Source organism: Oryzias latipes, chromosome 4 (assembly GCF_002234675.1).
Source record: "Oryzias latipes chromosome 4, ASM223467v1".
NCBI lineage: Eukaryota > Metazoa > Chordata > Actinopteri > Beloniformes > Adrianichthyidae > Oryzias > Oryzias latipes.
In genome coordinates, this window is record NC_019862.2 from 28002479 (window position 1) to 28024285 (window position 21807).

A 21807-nucleotide genomic window follows, 5' to 3' on the forward strand; every position below is an offset into this window, starting at 1 on the left:
GATTATTTCTATGATGTATTGTGATTTTAATGCATTTTTCTGTTTTGTGAAGCACCTTGAATTACTTTGTGTACGAATTGTGCTATACAAATAAACTTGCCTTGCCTTAACAGTGTTGGCCAGACAAAACACAGACCTTTCTATATTACTGAATCAGCTATTTATACTTTAAACAAATAAGCTTACTGAGGAATATTGCTTTATAAGGTCAGAGCGTGACAGTAAGACCAGTGTGACTTTACTGAATCACAGTGGAGAAAAAGCCACTTAAGATTGATGGGGAGATACACTTGAAACTGTTATCATACTCAGTTAAGGTCACCTCTACATGAGTGAATCTTTTTCTGCCGAGCAACGCTGATTTCCCCATCACAGACACAGCGTGACGCAGAGTAGGGCAGATGAAAAAGTTGCCACAATACCGCACAAAAAGTTCATCTTATCTGTGATTTCCCATTCTAGCTTGCAACCTCATGCGTTGACTTAATTGCATGTGATGGGAGTTCTTAGAAAGTCCTGATGCAATCTCAATGGCTCTTCCCAGATAAACCCAAGGGACTGGCTTCTTTGACTGCAGGAGCATTGCGACAGAACAACAGCAGCACTGCTGCCTCTCACAACAGTTTAAGGGCTCTGTTCAATAAGAACTGTTACCTATAACATCACTAAAAATTATGAGCTATTGTTAGATCATGTCAGGTTTCCAGCGCATTGCTGTCGTCTTCAGTGATTGCTCTTACAACAATTCATCATCGGGTGTAAGTTCCTGAGGTTGTGTGGATGCCAGCTATAATTGATATTTTATCTATCATACAATGGGGAAATTCTACTCCGCAGTTTGACCCATCCCTTCAGCCGTTTTTAGACGACAGAAAAATAAGTTTTTTTCTAAGACATAATTTCTATAGAGTGGCCCTAGTTCATTTGGAATTTGTCTCTGAGTTGTGGGTGGGACTGTTGGTACGAATAGAGCCACCTCACCTTTGATCTGTTGATACGTTCTCCCGCTAGCTTACAGCCCCTCACAACCACAACCTAACAGTAATGATGCCGCGTTATTAAGGCAGCTATTGAGCCGTACAGTTTAGATCTAGATTCCAGCTCAGACGAGGGAAACAAAGAGCCACATGGATCTATTTATGTGCAGGTCGATGCATCAACGGAGCAGAGCAGGGAGCTTGTGGTCCACCGATTGTAGCTTCTACGTCGCTGCTACAAGCTTTTTCAAATAGCGTTTTTTTCATACTGGTAATTCACAATTATATTTATAAGCTTAATTGTGTTTATACATCTCCCCAATCATGAGAAAAATGCCATAAGAACATGTTAAAGACACCAAAAACCCAATTTTCATCGGAGTGGGTCTTTGTAACCCTTGTGCTATACTAGGCCTGTTCTCTCTTAGATGACCCCACCCTTACATTGACGTGTTCTCCCTACCATGACAAAGGTGGATAAAGGTGGAAAGATTTCACGTAATCCATGGACACCAGTGAGGTTCACAAATCACTGGAAAAAAAAGGCTCAGCGCACTGTCTAGTGGGTCTAGATCAGTGTTTTTCAACCTTTTCTGAGCCACGGCACACTTTAACCTTAAAAAAAATCCCGCGGCACACCAGGATCCAAAAATTAAAAAAAACAAAAAAAACAGAGAAACTCATAGTCTGTATTTATCTACAGTCCCTCCACAATCTCACATGCATTTTTGAGATAATTGTGGCAGAAAAAGCTTGAAACTGCAGCTGTTTTTTTTCTAAAAGATGCAATAAAAGTTAAGTTAGAAGATGTAAAAACAGTTTGATGTGTGTTCGTTGATTTCAAGACGTTTAACAACAGATCTCCTTGAGCGCTGTCACTCTCACAACCCAATGCATCATGGGAGATGTAGTGCATTAAACGGCCGGCGGAGATCGCGTCTCTGAGCTTCCTTGTTTTGTTCACTTGTTCCACGGTCTGACATCGGATTCTGTGGAAAGCTACACCGATAAAGACGAGCTTTAGCTGGTATTTTTGTAAGAACTTAGCGACTTTACGAGCTAAATCGGGACAAGGAAGTGAAGACTTTAACCACTTCTGATTGGTCAGACTGATGACATGTGATTAAGCTCCCCAAGAATGATTGGTGGAGACAGTTAAAAGGACGGGACTTTTCCAAAATACAGCCGGAGTTGCAGCTGAATCGCGGTACGTCATTCTTATCAAAATGTCTTTAATAAAATAAAATAAACGCAAAGAAAAAGTATTTTGCGATCTTTTATATTCCTAACTCCTCAGTGTTTTATCAGGGCCTGTTTGGATGAACAGAGAGCTGAAATCCTGGAGATGGGAAATGTTTAATTTTTCAGTTAATGAGGGCAATTTCCCACGGCACACTTGACCATCTCCCACGGCACACTAGTGTGCCGCGGCACACTGGTTGAAAAACACTGGTCTAGATGATCCAACTCCCAATGTTAAAGTGCCTAGTATAGCACAAGGGTTACAGGACTAAATGAGTGGTGTCATTCCTAAATTTTAAGTGCATTTCTTTTGATTTAAATATGTTTATACTTGAACAAAAACAAGCAAAAAAAAAAAAAAGATGGATCAAGAAATTCAAAGTCTTTTGGTGGTGTCAGACTACATCTACATCATAATTCAGAATGAGCAGTATCAATTGGTAATTTCCATCAAACTCAAGTATAAATTACAGAAGGAACAGATGGGCTCATGGTGCTTCTAGGGTTAATGGTTTGAAGAAAGGAAGAGGAAAAAAGCTCAAAGGAAGCAACAGGGGCCACCCTAACTAAGTGCTGAGCTTTTCAGAGTCCTTCATTTTCCTTTTTGATGACCCGTCAATAGGGCATTTACGTCCCTTCGGGCAAATCCAGCCCCTCAATTTCAACCGCCTGATACAGCACTACTTAGTCCCAGCTGTCTGAAGAAGCAGACAGACCACTTTCCCTCATACCTGTCTCTCTGAACAGATGTGGCCCTTTCTGCACGCAGCCAATTACAGCCGGAGCTGTAGCCAAGAGCAATGCTCCTATACAGTTGTTGTAAACATAGCTGGAGCAGAAGAAAGCTGAGCCGACAGGCTGCAACTGTTTCTATCATCTTCAATGAGATCTTATGCAAATGGACATCCCACTGTCTGTTCAGCGAGGTAATTCTTTTTTAAAGATCGCACAAGCGAGGCATTTTACACCAATTATTTAGCTCGTTTGACCAGAACTCAGGAGAAAAACTGAGCAGGAAAGTATAAGGGACAAAATACATTAATGCTGAATTTTATTTCTAAAGGTCATGTGCAGCTTTTTTCTCTCACATTCAGAATCACATTAACCTCCCAAAGGTTGCGTTCAAGTTAGAATATGCAGCTACGATTTGTGCTTTATAAAGCCATCCCCTTGGTTTGCAATCATTTCACCAGCAGGGATCAATCTATCAAATAAAAAAACATAAAGAATTTATTGACGACCACAAATAATTTTTGTTCTCTTGTTTGTTTGTACACATATTTTTTATTCACACTTGATTATCTTGCAAGAAATACAAAGAATCTGGAAAATGTCACCTGCACTGTTCAGTACTCTGGTATTTAGCTCTGATTTAATGTTTGGCTAAAGATGTCCTGGATCGATTTTAGGTCAGTGAATCGGATCATTTAAAATGAAAAAAATATCTACCAAGAATCATATCAACAACCACAAATTCTGAATCCAATCATTGTTGAAATCAATCATTACATGCTTATCTTATTCTGCTCCTTTCATTGTTAAAGACACATGAAAGCAAACACTTGAATTTAACATTTCCAAAGGAATTCTGCCCTAATCCGATTTAGATTAACTTTCTATTCAAGATGACTGACCATTTTCCTTCTTCCATCAAGTAAATTAGGAAGTATATCTGGGTGTTATCAGCGGGGTGGAAATGATTAGTGAGCAGGTGGGAAGTTGGGAGGGAGTCGGCTTCCCACACTTTTTGATTTTTCGTCTTTTATTATCACCTCCAGCAAGTTCTCAAATCAAGGTCTCTGCTCGGGTTTTTCTCAGAATAACCGTTTCAGTCTGTCGCACATTCGGCCAGGGCCGCTTCAGCAGGCTGCTGAGTCTGAGCACCTGGCTCCACTCTGCTTCCAGTAGGAACAGATTTGTTTTTATTGACAATTTTAATCTTTTCTGGAACAGAACTTCATTCTATAAAACTAACGGGATTCACCCCAGTCCACTGGGCAGCAATATTTTAGCTGCCAACATCAGACACTCAGTCCAGACATCACCAGCCCCCATCATGCCCCCACCAGTCCAGATCTCCTCCTCATCCATGCAGACATCGGTCTGTGGAAGTGACTGACTGGATTTGGTATCACCTCCCCACATTCCCCAAAAAACTGCTTCGATTGACAGTGCTTCCTTGCCACGACCTCCAGCCCCCCCAGTCTATCCCATTAAGACCATTATTACAGACAGGTCTTCCATGAGGGGAAGTGCTGGGAGAAAAGCAAACGCTAACTGGCTTCGTCCACTAAAGGAAACACCAAAACCTGAGGAAGCAGCTTCCACAACCACTCCACCCCCCTCTCTTAACTTGGCACTTTTTAATATTCGATCTTTGTCCAACAAAACATTTATCATAAATGATTTTATCCATGATTATAAAATTGATGGACTCTTTTTAACTGAAACATGGCTGAGCACGGATGCATCTACTGTTCTCACAGAGGCCTCTCCACCCAATTTTAGCTTTGTTTTTTCAACCAGGGAGGGCAAAAAGGGTGGGGGTACTGCATCTATAATGTCCAACTCCTTTGCAGTAAAGCAGATTGCATTAGATGAGTACCCCAGCTTTGAACATCATGCCTTTGTTTTTAACAGCCCTCCAGTTTTATGCATCACAGTATACAGACCACCCAAACCAAGCTCTGTTTTTATTGAGGAGTTTTCTGAGTTTTTAGCATCTGTCCACACTTCTTTTAACATGATTTTAATAACAGGTGATTTTAACTTGCATACAGACGGGAAGTCGGACTATTGCACTACTCAGTTCTTGGACTTGCTCTCCTCTCTTGATTTTAAACAACACGTCATGCAGCCGACTCACAACAGAGGGCACACTCTTGACCTTGTCATCAGTCATGGTTTACCTACCAGTGTGTCCGCTGTTGTGGATCTGGCTGTATCTGACCATTACTGTGTGCTTTTTAACATCACTGGTTTTATAAAGCAAGAGACCTCTGTGAGAACGGTGAAGAAACGCTACTTGACTCCTGAAGTGGTCGAAAAGTTTATTACATCTGTTCGCTCCTACTCTCCGCTTGTCTTGCCGGCCCCCTGTGATCTACTCGTTGAAAATTTTAACAGTAAATTAAAATCCAGTCTCGACTCAGTAGCTCCACTAACGTCTAAAAAGATAAGAACCAAAGCCACACCCCCTTGGAGAACTGAAGAAATTAAACAATTGAAGAGACGTTGTAGATCTGCCGAAAGACTTTGGAGAAAACACAAACTTGAAATAAACTATCAATTATACCAAAACCAGCTAAAACTATATAATCAAACCGTAAAACAGACCAGAAATTCATATTTTGCTAACATCATTTCTGTAAATAAGAATAACCCCAGAGTCCTTTTCACCACAATTGAGTCCCTGATCAACTCAAATGCAAACAAAAACCCAATGCCAGCCTCCGCCTCATTGTGTGAGGACTTTGCAGACCACTTCAGGAGCAAGATCGATTCTGTCAGATCTAACATCATAAAAGAACAGAAAAGCCTCTCTATTGGTTATGTTGGCTTGATGTTACCTGAGGAAGCACTGGACAGTTTTGACCTGGTTGAAGCTGCAACACTTGGTCGAGTTTTCTCCCAAGTTAATCCAACAACTTGTTTTTTAGATCCCATCCCTACATCACTTTTTAAATCCTTTTACGGGTCTTTTGAGAGTGAGATTTTAAATATCATGAACTCCTCTCTACAGACGGGTATTTTTCCTGCTGCCTTTAAAACGGCAGTGGTGAAACCGTTACTCAAGAAAACTAATTCAGACCCTTCAATTTTTAATAACTACAGACCTGTGTCCAACTTGCCATTTTTAAGTAAGGTTTTAGAAAAACTTGTTTTTATTCAGCTGAATGAGTTTCTCTCTCAAAACAACATTTTTGAGATAAACCAGTCTGGCTTTAGGACGAACCACAGCACAGAGACAGCCTTGTTAAAAATCGTTAATGATGTCAGATGTGCCTTGGATTCAGGTCAGATCTCAGTACTAGTTCTACTAGATCTAAGCGCAGCTTTTGATACTGTTGATCACCTGATCCTTGTAAACAGACTTAAAAGTCTTGGCCTTTCAGGGACTGTTCTCAAGTGGTTCGAATCGTATCTCATGGAGAGAAACTTTATGGTAAGCATGGACACGCACTTCTCTGGGGTCCATGAAATTAATTGTGGTGTGCCTCAAGGTTCCATCCTTGGCCCCTTGCTTTTTAACATTTACATGCTTCCTCTGGGGAATGTCATCAGGAGCCACAACATCAGCTTTCATAGCTATGCTGATGATACCCAGCTGTACATAGCTATGTCTCCTGATGACACAAGACCAATAGAAGCACTTTTTAACTGTATTTTAGATGTAAAATTATGGATGGCAAATAATTTTCTGCAGCTCAACCAGGACAAAACGGAAATTTTAGTTATCGGTCCTGAAGCCAAGAGGGAGAAACAGTTTCTGAAGCTACAGGAACTTTCATTAAGTCATTCAGAAACAGTCAGAAACCTGGGTGTTATCTTCGACTCTAAGCTAACTTTTATCCCCCATATAAAACAGGTGGTTAAAACTGGTTTTTATCATCTCAAAAATCTGGCTAGAGTCCGCCCACTACTCTCTCTTGCTAATATGGAGATGCTAATGCATGCTTTTATCATGAGTAAAGTTGATTACTGTAACGCCCTGCTTTCTGGTCTTCCAAAAACCAACATTAGGAACCTTCAACTTCTCCAGAACTCTGCTGCACGAGTTCTTACAAAGACCAGGAGGCGAGCTCACATCACCCCAATTTTGAAATCCCTGCATTGGCTCCCCATATGCTTCAGGATTGATTTTAAGATACTTTTAACAGTTTTTAAATGTCTTAACGGTCTTGCGCCTTCTTATTTATCAGATCTTTTAGTGAAGTATGAACCCTCGCGGACCCTGAGATCCTCTGGCACTGGTCTGTTAACCATTCCAACTGTAAAAAGTAAAACCTATGGAGAGGCTGCATTTCAGCACTATGGCCCCCGTTTATGGAACAGTCTGCCGGAGGACCTGAGAGCCGCAGAGAGCATTAATGCTTTTAAGAAAAGGCTCAAGACCCATCTTTTTAACCTGGCTTTTAGCTAATTTTTTACTACTTTTATGTATTTATTCAGTTATTTATTTATTTATATGTACTTTTTATTTTATTTATTTATCTATCCATTTTATCTTGTTTTATGAACTTGAATCTGATTTTAACGCGTTATTTTAATTTACCTTATTTTAATGTTTTATTGTTTTTATCAATATTTTTACTTGTTTATTCTCATTTTTATTCATTTTTATTTCCGGTGCTTCCTCAGCTGGAACCCCTCCTTCTGGGTCGGCTGCTGTTCAGCCACTGCAGCTCTAGATGGGGACCTGCATCACCACTTAGCTGTGGTGGAGCGGTCCCCGCCTGTGAAGCTGCATTTGGCTGTCTATGCCGCTGTTCACGGAGGGGGAGGTTCCAATTATTAGCGTTTCCAGCATCCTCTTTTTGTGCTCAGCTCACATTGTCCTTTGCCATCACTTAGGGGGTGGGAGGTGTGAAAGGAGTGGGGGGCTAGGTACGGGGAGGGGGGCCCCATTTATTTATTTATTTTTAAATCGTCAATGCTTGTTTTTATATTTTGTTGTGTTTTAATGTAAAGCACTTTGTGTTATATTTATATATGAAAAGTGCTTTATAAATAAAGTTTGATTTGATTTGATTTGATTTAAAGCCGTTTTCACATGGCTGATCCCAGCAGACGCTTGTTTCCTGCTGACAAAAAATGTCTTTCTCTTGTCTCTGACTTACCTTAAACCCTCACCATATAACATATTTCTGTTCCTCAACAAAGTCATCAAAACATTAACAAAGATAGTTCTGAAAATAGGATTTGTCTAATGTGGTAAAATTTAAGAAAAAAACTGTCCCTTTTTGTCGTTTTTACCTTTGAGCTTTAAGAAGGAGCACAAATAAAGAATGTTATTCTTTTCACTTTTCCTTTCTAGTCATGAAGATGTGTGGAATTCTGTTATATTGAATATTTTAATATGCTAATGAAATGATAACAGAATAACGGATTGGAACCTATTCATTTCCCATTCTTATATAAATGTTTGTAAAAACAGTCTGGATGCCTGAGTGCTTGATTTTATAGACCAAGCCAAGTGATTGGGAGCCCTGATTCTGATCATTTGGATGGATGAGCAAATACAGTTGGTACAATAGTGTAGCTTTTGATTGTAGCACTATGTGAAAAAACATCAGTGGACAGACAATAGAACCTGTTATCACATTGGGGAAAATTGATTTTTCATTATTGCCTGACAAAAAATTGAACCAACTCAAAGCCCTGTCAAAGGTGCTGCAAACAGAGTATTTTAGCAACCGGATCATGACTGCAAACGGTCCAGAGTGCAGCTTACCACTGACATAATGAAAAAACTCTTACGAGATAAAAAAAAAAAAGAGAAGGTTTTATGTTTTGTTTTTTTTAAATTGTAAACAATTAAACCTTCAAATTATATAGGCAGATGGGCCTGCCCCTCTATTGTTTAGAGCAGTGTTTTTCAACCTTTTTTGAGCCACGGCACACTTTAACCTTGACAAAAATCCCGCAGCACACCAGCATCCCAAAAAAAAAAAAAAAAAGCAGAAACTCATAGTCTGTTTTGATCTACAGCCCCCCCCCCCCCCCCCGGCAATCTGACGTGCATTTTTGTGATAATTGTGGCAGAAAAAGCAGGAAGTTGCAGATGTTTTTCTAAAAGATGTAATAAAAGTTAAGTTACATACAAACTGTATGTTCTTTGTGTTTTCAAGACGCTGTCCCTTTAAGCCAATGCATCATGGGAGATGTAGTGTGAAAACTGCGAGAAAACGGCAGAAAGACTCGCGTCTCTGAGCTTCATGGTTTTGTTCACTTGTTCCACGGTCTGATACCGGATTCTGTGGAAAGTTACACCGCTAAAGACGAGCTTTAGCTGGTGTTTTTGTCGGAACTGACTGAGTTATGAGCTAAATTGGAACAAGGAAGTGGAGACTAACCACTTCTGATTGGTCAGACTGATGACATGTGATTAAGCCTTCAAGAATGATTGGTGGAGTCGTGGAGACAGTAAAAGCTGCGGGACTTTTCCTTACACAGTTATAGCTGCAGCTATTTCGCGTTACCGTCATTCTTATCAAAATGTCTTTAATAGAATCAAATAAACACAAAGAAAAAAGTATTTTATGATCGTTTATATTCCTAACTACTCAGTGTTTTATCAGGACCTGTTTGGATGAACAAAGAGCTGATTTCCTGGAGATGGTTAATGTTTTTAGATCAGTTAATGAGGGCAATTTTCCACGGCACACTTGACCATCTCCCACGGCACACTAGTGTGCCGCGGCACACTGGTTGAAAAACACTGGTTTAGAGCACAGTTTTCCTCTTTGACTCCATGGATTTCACCGATCAGGGTTATTTTTAGAACGTGACTCCTGCAATAACCCTTGTGCTATCCTAGGCACTTTAACATTGGGATTCGGGCCATCTAGACCCACTAGACCAGAGGTGGGCACTGAGGGCCGCATTCCTGCATGTTTTCCAGCATACCCTGCTCTGGCATGTTCTAATTTGCTGGACACACCTGAACCAGGTAATCAGCCATGAGTAGGGCAAGATTATCTGGAAATCATGCAGACACACCGGCCCTCGAGGCCTGGAATTGCCCACCCCTGCACTAGACAGTGAGCTGAACCTTTTTTCTTCAATGATTTGTGATCTTCACTGGTGTCCATGGATTACATGAAATCTTTCCACCTTTATCCACCTTTGTCATGGGGAGAACAGGTCACTGCAAGGGTGGGGTCATCTAAGATGGCACAAGGGATAAATGAGGAACTCTGTACTGGTGAAAAAGTAATGCTAGAGATGGTCCGTGTGACACAGACGCTCCGGCGTATGTTTTACCTGCATGAAGCAGAGTGGTTCTTCACAATGTTTCCGGACGTGTGGCAACTAGCACAGATCACGTGGTTGATGACGTATGAAGCGCCAAATGCATTGTTTGGTCGAACCACGATTCAGACGTCACTTGTGTTTGAACAGTTGGGCGCTACTCTCTATAAATACAAATGAATCCCAAACGTTTCCCCATCCAGTTCTATTGTTTCCCCCTGTATTGGAATCAGCATCAGTTCATTGCACTTTACTATGGCTCCTGGGGAAAAACGTACTGTGGCTCAGAATCGTTTCAACTCGGTTTCTCCTTATAAGACAACACACTATGAACGTTATTTGTAAAGAAAATACCTCTACGAATATATCATGGCAGGCGTTTACTACAGTGGTGGAGAAAGCTTAGTGGAATAGTCATGTTGTCTGACTTCAAAGGTCCTGGGTTCAAGACCAGAATTTTACTTGCTCAGCGTTTATTTTCTTCATGTATGTGTGTTTTGCTGTGTCAAGCACTTCTCACAGAAAACGTAACTCATTGTAGTAGTAGGTTTAGGGGCTGTCATCTGGATTTAGTTTTTAAAGTTAGAAGACGTTTCACCTTTTATCCAAGAGGCTTTGTCAATTCTGAATTAGCTGGTAAAAGAGATTTTACCAGCTAATTTGGAATTACAAATTAGTTACTAAACCGACTACTACTATGGAATCAACCTGGATGAATGAGAGTTTTCATAGACGTAACTTATTGTGTTGTTTCACGTTGTTTTTTTAACCCTTGTGCTATCCTATGGGTTCCTGATGACCATTGATGTGTTATCCCCTACCATGACAAAAGTGGATAAAGGTGGAAAGATTTCATGTAATCCATGGACACCAGTGAGGTTCACAAATCATTGAAGAAAAAAGTTCAGCGTACTGTCTTTTGGGGTCTAAATGATCTCACTCCCAATGTCAAAGTGCCTAGGATAGCACAAGGGTTAATCATCATTAACAACATTGTTTTGTTTTAGGTTTTTCCATCATTTCCACATTGATATGTTACAAAGAGATTAGTTGAAGCAGATGATATACGTCCAGTCCGCCACCAGATGCCACTGTTCTGTGTGGCTTCAAAGCCCTGAATGGTTGGTTCATTTTTCCGGCACAATTGCATGAAGCCCGTGAAGGCTTCATGGGGCTTCTATTCCCATCCCTAGGTAACACAGATATATGTGTAGCTGCAGCAGAAGATATAGAAATCAGCTATTTTCATAATTAACTGGATGAGAAACAGACACGCATGACACAGCGCAGCTGCGCAAACTGTGAGGCGTGTGATGAGCGGTGGCCCTCAAAGTCTTTATTAGGATTATGACGGGAGAGAATCCTCCATTTATAGTTTTTTCTTTAATGTATCAGTATATTTTTCCTGAATTTTTGTCTTTGAAAATCATAGAAAGGGTTATTTGGTCATAGTTTTATTTCATAAATAATGTTATTTATTTTATTAAAAGGATCATGAATGAATGAAAATTTATTCATTTAGCACTTTACAAATCCTTGATGGTACCAAGGGGCTTCACAATAAAAAAGAGATCTGAAATGGGAACAAAAGTTTTAAACTAAAAACTCTGGAATATTTTGTTTTAGAATATAATTTTCAATCCATTGACATTCCATTATATATCATTCTCACTCCACGCATGTGCTCGTGGCCCGGCCCTTCTATCGAATCTTATAACCCGATGTGGCCCGCAAGGTAAAATAATTGCCCACCCCTGTTTTAACCCCTTGACGCCTATTGATGCAAGTACACTTCAAACCAAGTTCTGCTCCAAACTTACCTTAAATTAGAGTCTGCTTGAATGCAAGAAAATGAGCTAATGGCTAGGCGGTAGAGCAGGTCGTCCAACAACCGAAGGGTTGGCAGATCGATACCGGCTCTCCCCAGCTAGCTGTCGCCCCCCGAGCGCGGATGGTTTGCAGCTCACCGCTCCCCCCAGGGGATGGGTAAAAAGGAATTTCCCCATTATGGGATGAGTAAAATATCAATTATTATTATGAGTGGATTTTTTTTAAATTAGATTCAGGTGAAAAGGGGTTAAATCTTCTTCAAATCAGGTTGTATTCTTTCTTAATGTAATAAAATGTTGATTTTCATCTACGTCCGCTGTGCACAGATACTTTTTAGTTTTCAGGATCTCATGATGACTAAATTTCCCTTCGGGGATTAATAAAGTTGATCTTGAATCTTGAATCTTGAATTTTGATGTGTCAGGGCGTCATTTTGAATAATTACCAAAGATGACCGACAGGTAGGACAGCCCAGATCTTGACATAAAGATGTAATGAAAAAATCTGGTCTTTAAAATTGAACTTAAAAAGAACTTTCCTAGAATATAATACAGTATAATACATTTTGAAATAAATTATTTTGTGATTGAAAAGGTTTTTACCCTCAATATAGTTCCATTTCCTCTCATCAGATTTAAAACATATTTCTGCAAATAAATCCTTGTGTAACATTTAAATATGTCAATGCAAAATTTTAAAGTTTTTGTGAAGATCATTTTTTTTTCCTTTTTATTTATAGACTATTTAGATGACCAATACAAGAATGGATTAATGTACAGGGTTTTCGAGTCATACTAAAGCAATTAATGTACGTTTTTTACCATTTTCTCTCCCACATGTAGAAATAAACTTGCAATTACCCTTTACGAGAAAATGACTAATTGTAGAGAATTCCCAAAATACCATCACACCAGTAAACTAGGAGTAACTTTTCAAGCATAGAGTTCATGAAAGTTGCTCACTGATTGACTGATTGAATGTTTTGCTGTGTATTTAAAGCAGAAAAGACTTACTTGAAGAACTCCATAAAGGAAAAGCCATATCCGTGTTGTTCAGCGATTCCTGCACAAACAACATTGGCTGATGCTCCGATCAGCGTACCGTTTCCTGAAAAGACATGAACAAAGCCAAACGTTTATATTAAAAAATTTAACCCTTTCACCCTTTCGTGGGTGGTTTCTCACTCAAGCTCGGGTCCTCTACCAGAGGCCTGGGAACTTGAGGGTTCTGCGCAGTATCTTAGCTGTTCCTAGCACTGCGCTTTTCTGGATTGAGATGTCTGAGATCTTTCCAGGTATCTGTTGTAGCCACTCCTCCAGCTTGGGGGTTACTGCCCCGAGTGCTCCAATTACCACAGGCACCACTGTCACCTTCATTTTCCAGGCTTTCTCCAGTTCTTCTCTGAGTCCCTGGTATTTCTCCAGTTTCCCATGTTCCTTCTTCCTGATGTTCCCATCGCTTGGCACTGCCACATCCACCACAACGGCTTTCCTCTGTTCTTTATCCACCACTACAATGTCTGGTTGGTTCGCCATTACCATCCTATCAGTCTGGATCTGGAAGTCCCACAGGATTTTTGCCCTTTCATTCTCTACCACCTTCGGGGGTGTTTCCCATTTTGACCTTGGGGTTTCCAGTTCATATTCTGCACACATGTTCCTGTATATTAATCCAGCCACTTGATTGTGGCGCTCCATGTATGCTTTACCTGCCAGCATCTTACACCCTGCAGTTATGTGCTGGATTGTTTCAGGTGCCTCTTTGCACAGCCTACACCTTGGGTCTTGTCTGGTGTGGTAGATCTGAGCCTCTATTGCTCTGGTGCTCAGGGCTTGTTCCTGAGCTGCCAGGATGAGTGCCTCAGTGCTGTCCTGTAGGCCAGCCCTCTCTAGCCATTGGTAGGACTTCTTGATATCAGCCACTTCAGTTATGGTCCGGTGGTACATCCCATGCAGGGGTTTGTCCTCCCATGAGGATCTGTCCTCCAGCACTGTATCCTCTGCTCTCCATTGCCTGAGACATTCACTGAGCACACTGTCAGTTGGGGCCTTGAGCTTGATGTACTCATGCATCTTGGATGTTTCATCCTGGATAGTGGCTTCTACGCTCACTAGTCCTCGGCCTCCTTCCTTGCGGCTAGCATACAGTCTCAGGGTGCTGGATTTGGGATGGAACCCTCCATGCATGGTGAGGAGCTTTCGTGTCTTAACATCCGTGGTCTGTACCTCTTCCTTTGGCCATCTTATTATTCCTGCAGGGTATCTGATAACTGGCAGTGCATAGCTGTTTATTGCCCGGGTCTTATTTTTGCCATTGAGCTGGCTTCTCAGGACTTGCCTTACCCGTTGGAGGTATTTAGCTGTTGCAGCTTTCCTTGTTGCCTGCTCCAGGTTGCCATTTGCCTGTGGAATTCCGAGGTACTTGTAACTGTCCTCGATGTCTGCTATTGTTCCTTCTGGGAGTGAGACCCCTCCTGTGTGGACTACCTTGCCTCTCTTTGTCACCATCCGGCTGCATTTCTCGAGCCCGAATGACATCCCAATGTCAGTACTGTAGATCCTGGTGGTGTGGATCAGGGAGTCAATGTCACGCTCGCTCTTAGCATATAGCTTGATGTCATCCATGTAGAGGAGGTGACTGATGTTGGCCCCATTTCTGAGTCGGTATCCATAGCCAGTCTTGTTGATTATTTGGCTGAGGGGGTTCAGACCTATGCAGAACAGCAGTGGGGACAGAGCATCACCTTGGTATATCCCACATTTGATGGACACTTGTGCAAGTGGCTTCCCATTGGAAGTTTATATATATATATATATATATATATAAACTGTCAGGATAATATATGTCCTAATTTACAAAAAAAGGTCAAGGTGAAGGTCAAAAGTAAGAATTAATTTTAAGTTTAACCTGAATCTTATCAACCTGGACCATGTTTTAAGGTTCTCTGTTCTCAGCTTAACTTTCCCTTACCTGCTTAACAGTTTTCTTAATTTCTTATTTATTTACGCTATATATTGACATTCACTCACAGGATACTTTACTAGGCACATCTGTTCAACTGCTCGTTAGCGCACATTTCTAATCAGACAATCAGATGGCAGCAACTCAAGGTAGTCAGGCATGGAGACGTGGTCAAGACGATCTGCTGCAGATCAAACATCAGAATGGGGAAAGAAAGGTGATTGATGCGACTTTAAACATGGCATGGTTGTAGCATGCCAGCAGGCTGGTCTGAGTATTTCAGAAACTGCTGATCTACTGGGATTTTCACCCACAACCATCATTAGGGTCCATTGAGCTGCAGTTCTGTGGGCAGAATGGCCTTGCTGATGCCAGAGGTCAGAGGAGAATGACCAGACTAGTTCAACCTGATAGAAAGACAACAGGAACTCAAATAACCACTGGTTACAACTGAGGTCTGCAGAAGAGCATCTCTGAACACACAACACGTCCAACCTGGAGGCAGATGGACTTCAGCAGCAGAAAACAACACCGTGCGTCAATTTGGCGTCAACAACATGAAAGCATGGATCCATCCTGCCTCGTATCAAAGGTTCAGGCTGGTGGTGGTGGTAGTAGTGTAATTGTGTGGGGGATATTTTCTTGGCACACTTTGAGCCCCTTTGTACTAATTGAGGATACAACACCACAGCCTACCTGGGTATAATTGCTGTCCATCCCTTTTTGACCACACTGTACCATCTTCTGATGGCTGCTTCCAGCAGGATAAGACACCATGTCATAAAGCAGGAATTATCTCAGACTGGTTTCTTGAACATGACAATGAGTTCAGTGGACTCAAATGGCCTCCACAGTCACCAGATCTCAACCCAATAGATCACCTTTGGTATGTGGTGGAACGGGAAATTGTCATCATGGATGCGCAGCCGACAAATCTGCAATAACTATGTGATGCTAACATGTCAACATGGACCAAACTCTCTGAGAAATATTTCCAGTAGCTTGTTGAATCTATGCCAATAAGGAGTAACCCTTGTGTTATCCTGAGCATTTTAACATTGGGAGTTGGGTCATCTATACCCACTAGACAGTGCGCTGAACCTTTTTTCTTCAATGATTTGTGATCTTCACTGGTGTCCATGGATTACAGGAAATCTTTCCACCTCAATCCACCTTTGTCATGGTAGGAATAACACGTCAATGTAAGGGTGGGGTCATCTAAGATAGCACAAGGGTTAAAGCAGTTCTGAAAGTCTGTACTCGCACGGTGTGCCTAATAAAGTGGCCTGTGAGTTTATCGGCCTGAGTGTGACTACTCATTTTGGGTTCTCCAACAACTTAGAGAAATGCGCCATTTCTTGGTACGGTCAACATGTTCTAAAATTTATCAGAGGGCTCAGCTGTAACCGTTTCCCTAAGACCTTCTGTGATGCCACATGATCTCTGTTGGATGGGTGTTACTGGTGGCACCTCAGATGTTTTACTCCAGATTCTGGTGTAATAATGTCCCCTAATCTCTTTGCATTTCACAAATGCTACCAAAGAAAACACATGCTTCCTCAACGAGATTCCATACTGATCTAAGGAGATTTTGGGACTTGGGGCAGTTTTCAAATTGGTAAGCCTAGATGAAACTATAAATTCCCAGCTGGAGAATGAGGTGGAGAGAGAAGAGAGGGTGAGAAAAAAGGTTCACCAGAAGAGCAGCAAAATGAGAAAAGATGCAAGGCAATGTTTTAAGTTGCTCTGACATGTTAATCTCACACTTTGACCTAGAAGCCTTTTTTCCCCGGGGTCTTTTCACCTCTGAAGTGACTGAAGGTCCAAAAAAAGATTTTTAGCCTTTAATGTGAATAGGCCAGCTGGTCTGCAGGACTACATGATCAGAATACAGAAAATTAAAGAAAAAAAATTATTGTCATCATATTTGAATATAACAACATTTTGTTTCATAGCTTCTCTTTGTCAGAAGCACTTGGGGAGAATGGGGAGGCGGGTCATGACTGCTCAATGAATGTCTTCACGGCAATGGGAAAAAATATTTTCCTAAACTTGTTGGTCCAAGTTCTTATGACTGAGTCTGCCACATGAGAGATGGGTGAATATGGAGCATTTTCTGTGGGTGGGGTCATTGTGGATCTTTGTGGCTCGACAGAAGAGCCGGGTGGATTAGATTTCCTCTAGCTGTGATAGAGCTGTGCACTGGGAACAGGTGAATGTTGGACCTGTTCCTGAACCAAGGTCCTGCTCCAGTCATCACCCTCAAGATGGTGTAGAGCTGGTCCATTGTTCCATGACCAGGACGGAAATCGCACTATTGTTTCTGGATCTGAGGTTCGACTATCGGACGGACTCTTCTCTCTGCACCCTGGCATTGACTTTCCCAGACTTGGAACACCCCCTCCGGTCCCCCTCTTAAAAGGGGAACCACCACCCCTGTCTACCAGTCCATTGGTACACTTCTAGACTGCCACGGGATGCTTGCAGAGATGACACTCCCACAGCATCCAGAGACTTGGGTACTCAGGGCGGACTTCATCCTCTCCTGGAGCCTTGCCACTGAGGAGCTCATTAACTATCTCAGTGACTTAAGCGTGGGTGATGGACAGTCCCACCCAAAGTCCTCAGCCTCTGCTTTCGGAAGAGAAGGTGTGTCAGCAGGATTGAAGAGATCCCTGATATATTCTTTCCACCGCTTGACAATGTCCCCAGTCCTTCCTTCGGTTTGTTTGGGTTTCAGAACACTGCAGTAGATGGATGGAAGAATAAACCTGAGACCACCATTCATTACGAGAAGGGTTATCCTTCTTGACAAAGATGGCTTCTTTCACTCCTCACTCAAACCATCCTTTCTCTCTAGCTAAAATTCAGACTTCACTGTTCTCAAACGAGTGGTTTGTGGCCTTCAGGTGGAGGTGTACTGCAGACTCAGGTTCACTTGAGTTGGCTCTGCAATGTTGGTAAAGCTGCTTGTGTAGAGGTTGTTTGGTTTCTCCTATGTATTGGTCATTGCAGTTCTCTTGGCAGTGGATAGAGAACACAACGTTGCTCTGTTTGTAGCTTAGAATTTTGTCCTTGGATGAACTAGTTTTTGTCTGAGTATTAACAGGTTTGAGATGAACTGGGATGTTATGTTGTCTGAAAATCCTTTTTGGTTTTTCCGACAGGCCTGAGATATAAGGAATGGAAATACTGTTCCCTTTAGGCTCTTGTTCCTTCTTGTCTTGTTTTCTTGTATGTTGGGATCTGGTGAAAGCCCAGTTGGGATATCCACAGGTTCAGAGGACTTGACGGATATGTTGCTATTCTTTCTTCTTTCCGTCAGAACTTGTGGGCACCTCTTGGGCTCTGTGTTGTAAAGTCCTGATAACGCCTAGGTGGGCTGTAAAGGGTGGTTTGAATCAAATAACAGGTACTGATCAGTTTGAGTAGGCTTCCGTACACTTCAACCTGGAGCTGTCTGTCATCTCCAATGATCACTGCACAGTCTACAAAGGCTAGGCTGTTCATCTTTGCGTCTTCCCTGGTGAACCTGATGTTCTTGTCGGCCGCGTTGATATGATCTGGGAACGGCTCCACTGCCTGGATTTTAATCTTGACCCAAGTGTCGTCCACGTATCTGAACAAGTGACTTGGAGTAGTACCTGGGAACGAGTCCAGGGCTCTTCTCTCGACTACTTCCATGTACAAGATACATGGACACACTTGCAAGACGCCAATTTATGCAAGACAACAAATCTTCCTGTCTCTCTAAACTCACATATTAAGATTAATTGTTGTGTTTTTGTAATTTAAAAGACCACATTAATGGCTCATGCATATTCCCAAAAAGAGTGTTTGTGTCAAGACTCACCCCCAAGACAGGCTCCCATGGCCAAGGCAAAGATGAGAGGTTTTACTGGAAGGTTCACATCAGAGTCCTGACTCAGGTTAATGAGAACTGGAATCTGCAGATATGCACACATATTTAAAATGAACACTTTTTTATAGAAATATTAAACCATTGGTCCTTGGGCAAGACACCAAACCCCAAATTAAATGGGACAGTAAACAATTGGGCCTTCTAAATTCAAATCACAATATAAGTATACACCATTTACTGTTTAATATTTAAACAAAGATGTAATTAAAACAAAGATGTTCAACAACAGTAATATATACACATAGTTTAGATATACTCTGACCAACACATTTTAAACTATTGACATTAAATCTTTTTTTAACGGAGATTCTCTAAATGTTTATTTATTCAAAACTTTCCAATCACAAGTTCAGGTTTGAAAAGAAAAACAAATATTTTGGCAGTTGCTGTCTCCTCTGCCGATCAGAATAAGCCTGCTGTCTTATCAGCTGTTTTGATGCCCCCCACTTTTTATATTGGAGAAAAGGAAGAAAAAACAGGTAAAGAAAAAGATTTCTTTTGAAACCTGTGAGTGGAAGGGCTGTTGAGAGTAAAGCGTGATAGTTTATAATTCTCCGACCCACAATTTCTCGTTATGTCCTTTGAAGAATATTTTTTTCTCCTAATTTTTCTCATTCAATGGAATCTCCAAACACATTGTCCTGCCCAATCGGCCATTTTTGGAAAATCTTTGTCAACATGAATTAAGTAATTCAGTAAAACCTTTTTAACCCTAAACCTGTTTTGCATATTACATGTTTTTCTTTTAGTTGCATGTTTCGTTTTATATCAATATTTAAAGACCCACTGCGATGACAATTGTGTTTCTGGTGTTTTTAACATGAAGATATACATAAAGAAAATTTCATGGAAAATTGCATTTCTGAGTATTTCCTTATTCAAGTCGTTGTGAATAAGAAGCAGATAAAAAAAAATCCAAGATTTTATCTGTCACATAGAAAATACGCTGGACGAGCCACAAGCTTCCTTCTCCAAGCTCTCAGCAAAAGGGAGAGGAAGAGCGGGCGGGATTGATCTGTCCCATCGGTCCCTACGACTCGCAGGTGAATTTTTAATGAACTCCTGCCACTCTGCAGAAACCTATGTCCTAAAAAAATGACAAAGGTTTTTTATTTTGGCTAAAAACAACATGACCAAAATTAAAATACCACAGGCTTCAAAGATGATCCGAGTGGGTCTTTAACCGCACTTTACTGCGTCTGTGTTTAAAACTGCATCATGAATGAAGTTGGGACAAGTCTTTACCCACAGAAACCTGCAGATTAGCTGCATGTGCAATAACTGAAATACACTGGAACTTCTCACCATGGTGGCAGTGAAGGGAATGTTGTCGATGAGAGAGGAAGCCAGAGCAGAGACCCACATCACTAAAATGATTGCAATGGCAAGCCGCTGGTCTTCTGGCACCGCCTGAGAGGAGAGATAATCGAGGCAACATCTGTACTCACATTGCATCCCCAAGCCATTTCTCTGACCATTCAGTCTCTGACAAAGAGGCCTTAAAGGAATGGCTTTGTTTTAGACTGCAGGTTTTGGCTTAAGAGTCCTGCATCTTTTTGACATGACATCAGTGTCTCAGGTATTCATGGGCGCAGTAAAAGAAACAGTGCTAACTCTATTTCACCCATCATCCGGCTTCAATGAGAGACGCATGCTGTGCAGTGCTGCCCTGCACTCTGCCCACTGCTGAGGGCCACTGAGCAAGTCAAAGATGCAGAAAAGCACAGCACCTGTCATGTGTGATTATCAGTCTGGTGCAGGACTGCTGTCTAAACATGAGCTGACGTACCCATTACCAGTGCGGTTCTCTGCTACGAAACAACTCGACTGCGAGAAGCACAAGGGCGAGAATATGGTTGAAAATGACTTCAGGTCCATTCAGTCACTGGCAGGAGTAAGACGTAAACAAAATAATTGAATTCAAAGCCGAGCAGAAGCAAGGAGGATCAATGTGCATGAATTACGGGATCATGTCATCCATGCACAATTACCAGACGTGTCAGAAGCATGAGAATGTAAAGATGAGAGGGGAAAACTCACTTTTATCAGAAGCGCCGTTTGCTCACCAATGAAATCGATGAGCTGCAGCTGAGCTATTGCCTGAAAAACAGAGGAGACCCAAGCTGTCACAGTGACATGAGTCTGATTCAGAACCATAGCAAACAAAGGTCATTATTTATTAAGTTGCTATAAAATAGATTACACTACATTTTTATCACTAATTTTAACACAATTTCACAGAGCAGAGAAACAACCTAATCCAGACACCCAGCTTATGTTTTTAAACTTTTGATCCTTGACTTGGGAGAAAAACATTTTAATTTGCCAGCTTGCAGCCGAACAGAGTGCCTACCTCAGCCTCGTGAGCTGTCAATAGACCAATTGTCTGATCCTGCATTTCAGCTGGGATGTTTGCAGGAGCTAAACCTGCTTTCACCAGATATCTGACTCTCCATTTGGAAGGAGGCCCAGATCAAAAAGTTGTTGCTTGGCATCTGATTTGTTCTCCACTGCTCAGTTTCAGTCACACACACTCCCTTAGTACCAACAAGGCTTCGATTAGACAGCAGAAACAAAGTCTGTGTGTTAAATACCTCCATCAAAACAAAGAGACCGGCAAAAAACAAGAGTGTGGCCCATTCCACCCGGTGCAAGATGATCTCAAAGTCCTGGATGTCGGCCAGAACCAGAAGCCAAAGGGCACCCAGGATGGCAATCCACCCTAACAAAAAAATAAATAACAGATGATTGTCAACAGACATTTCTTTAAAGTTACCAAATGTCCCACAGAGTCAGGAATAACCCAGACCAGAGTCCAGAGAAACCCAGAAATTAACATGAATTTTTAATCCATAACAAAAGGATTTTCGTCTGGAGGAAAAAAGACTATGTTGGCCCAAT

At 41.5% G+C, this 21807-nt stretch overlaps 1 protein-coding gene across 1 annotated transcript in view; it reads right to left on the reverse strand.

The window, feature by feature from the left end:
• Positions 1–21807, reverse strand: part of oca2 (OCA2 melanosomal transmembrane protein) — a 60512-nt gene that overhangs the window by 6114 nt on the left and 32591 nt on the right. The window contains 5 exon segments of the mRNA NM_001104792.1: positions 13037–13130; positions 18838–18931; positions 20212–20316; positions 20947–21006; positions 21501–21628. Of these exon segments, the coding sequence (NP_001098262.1) occupies positions 13037–13130; positions 18838–18931; positions 20212–20316; positions 20947–21006; positions 21501–21628 (481 nt within the window).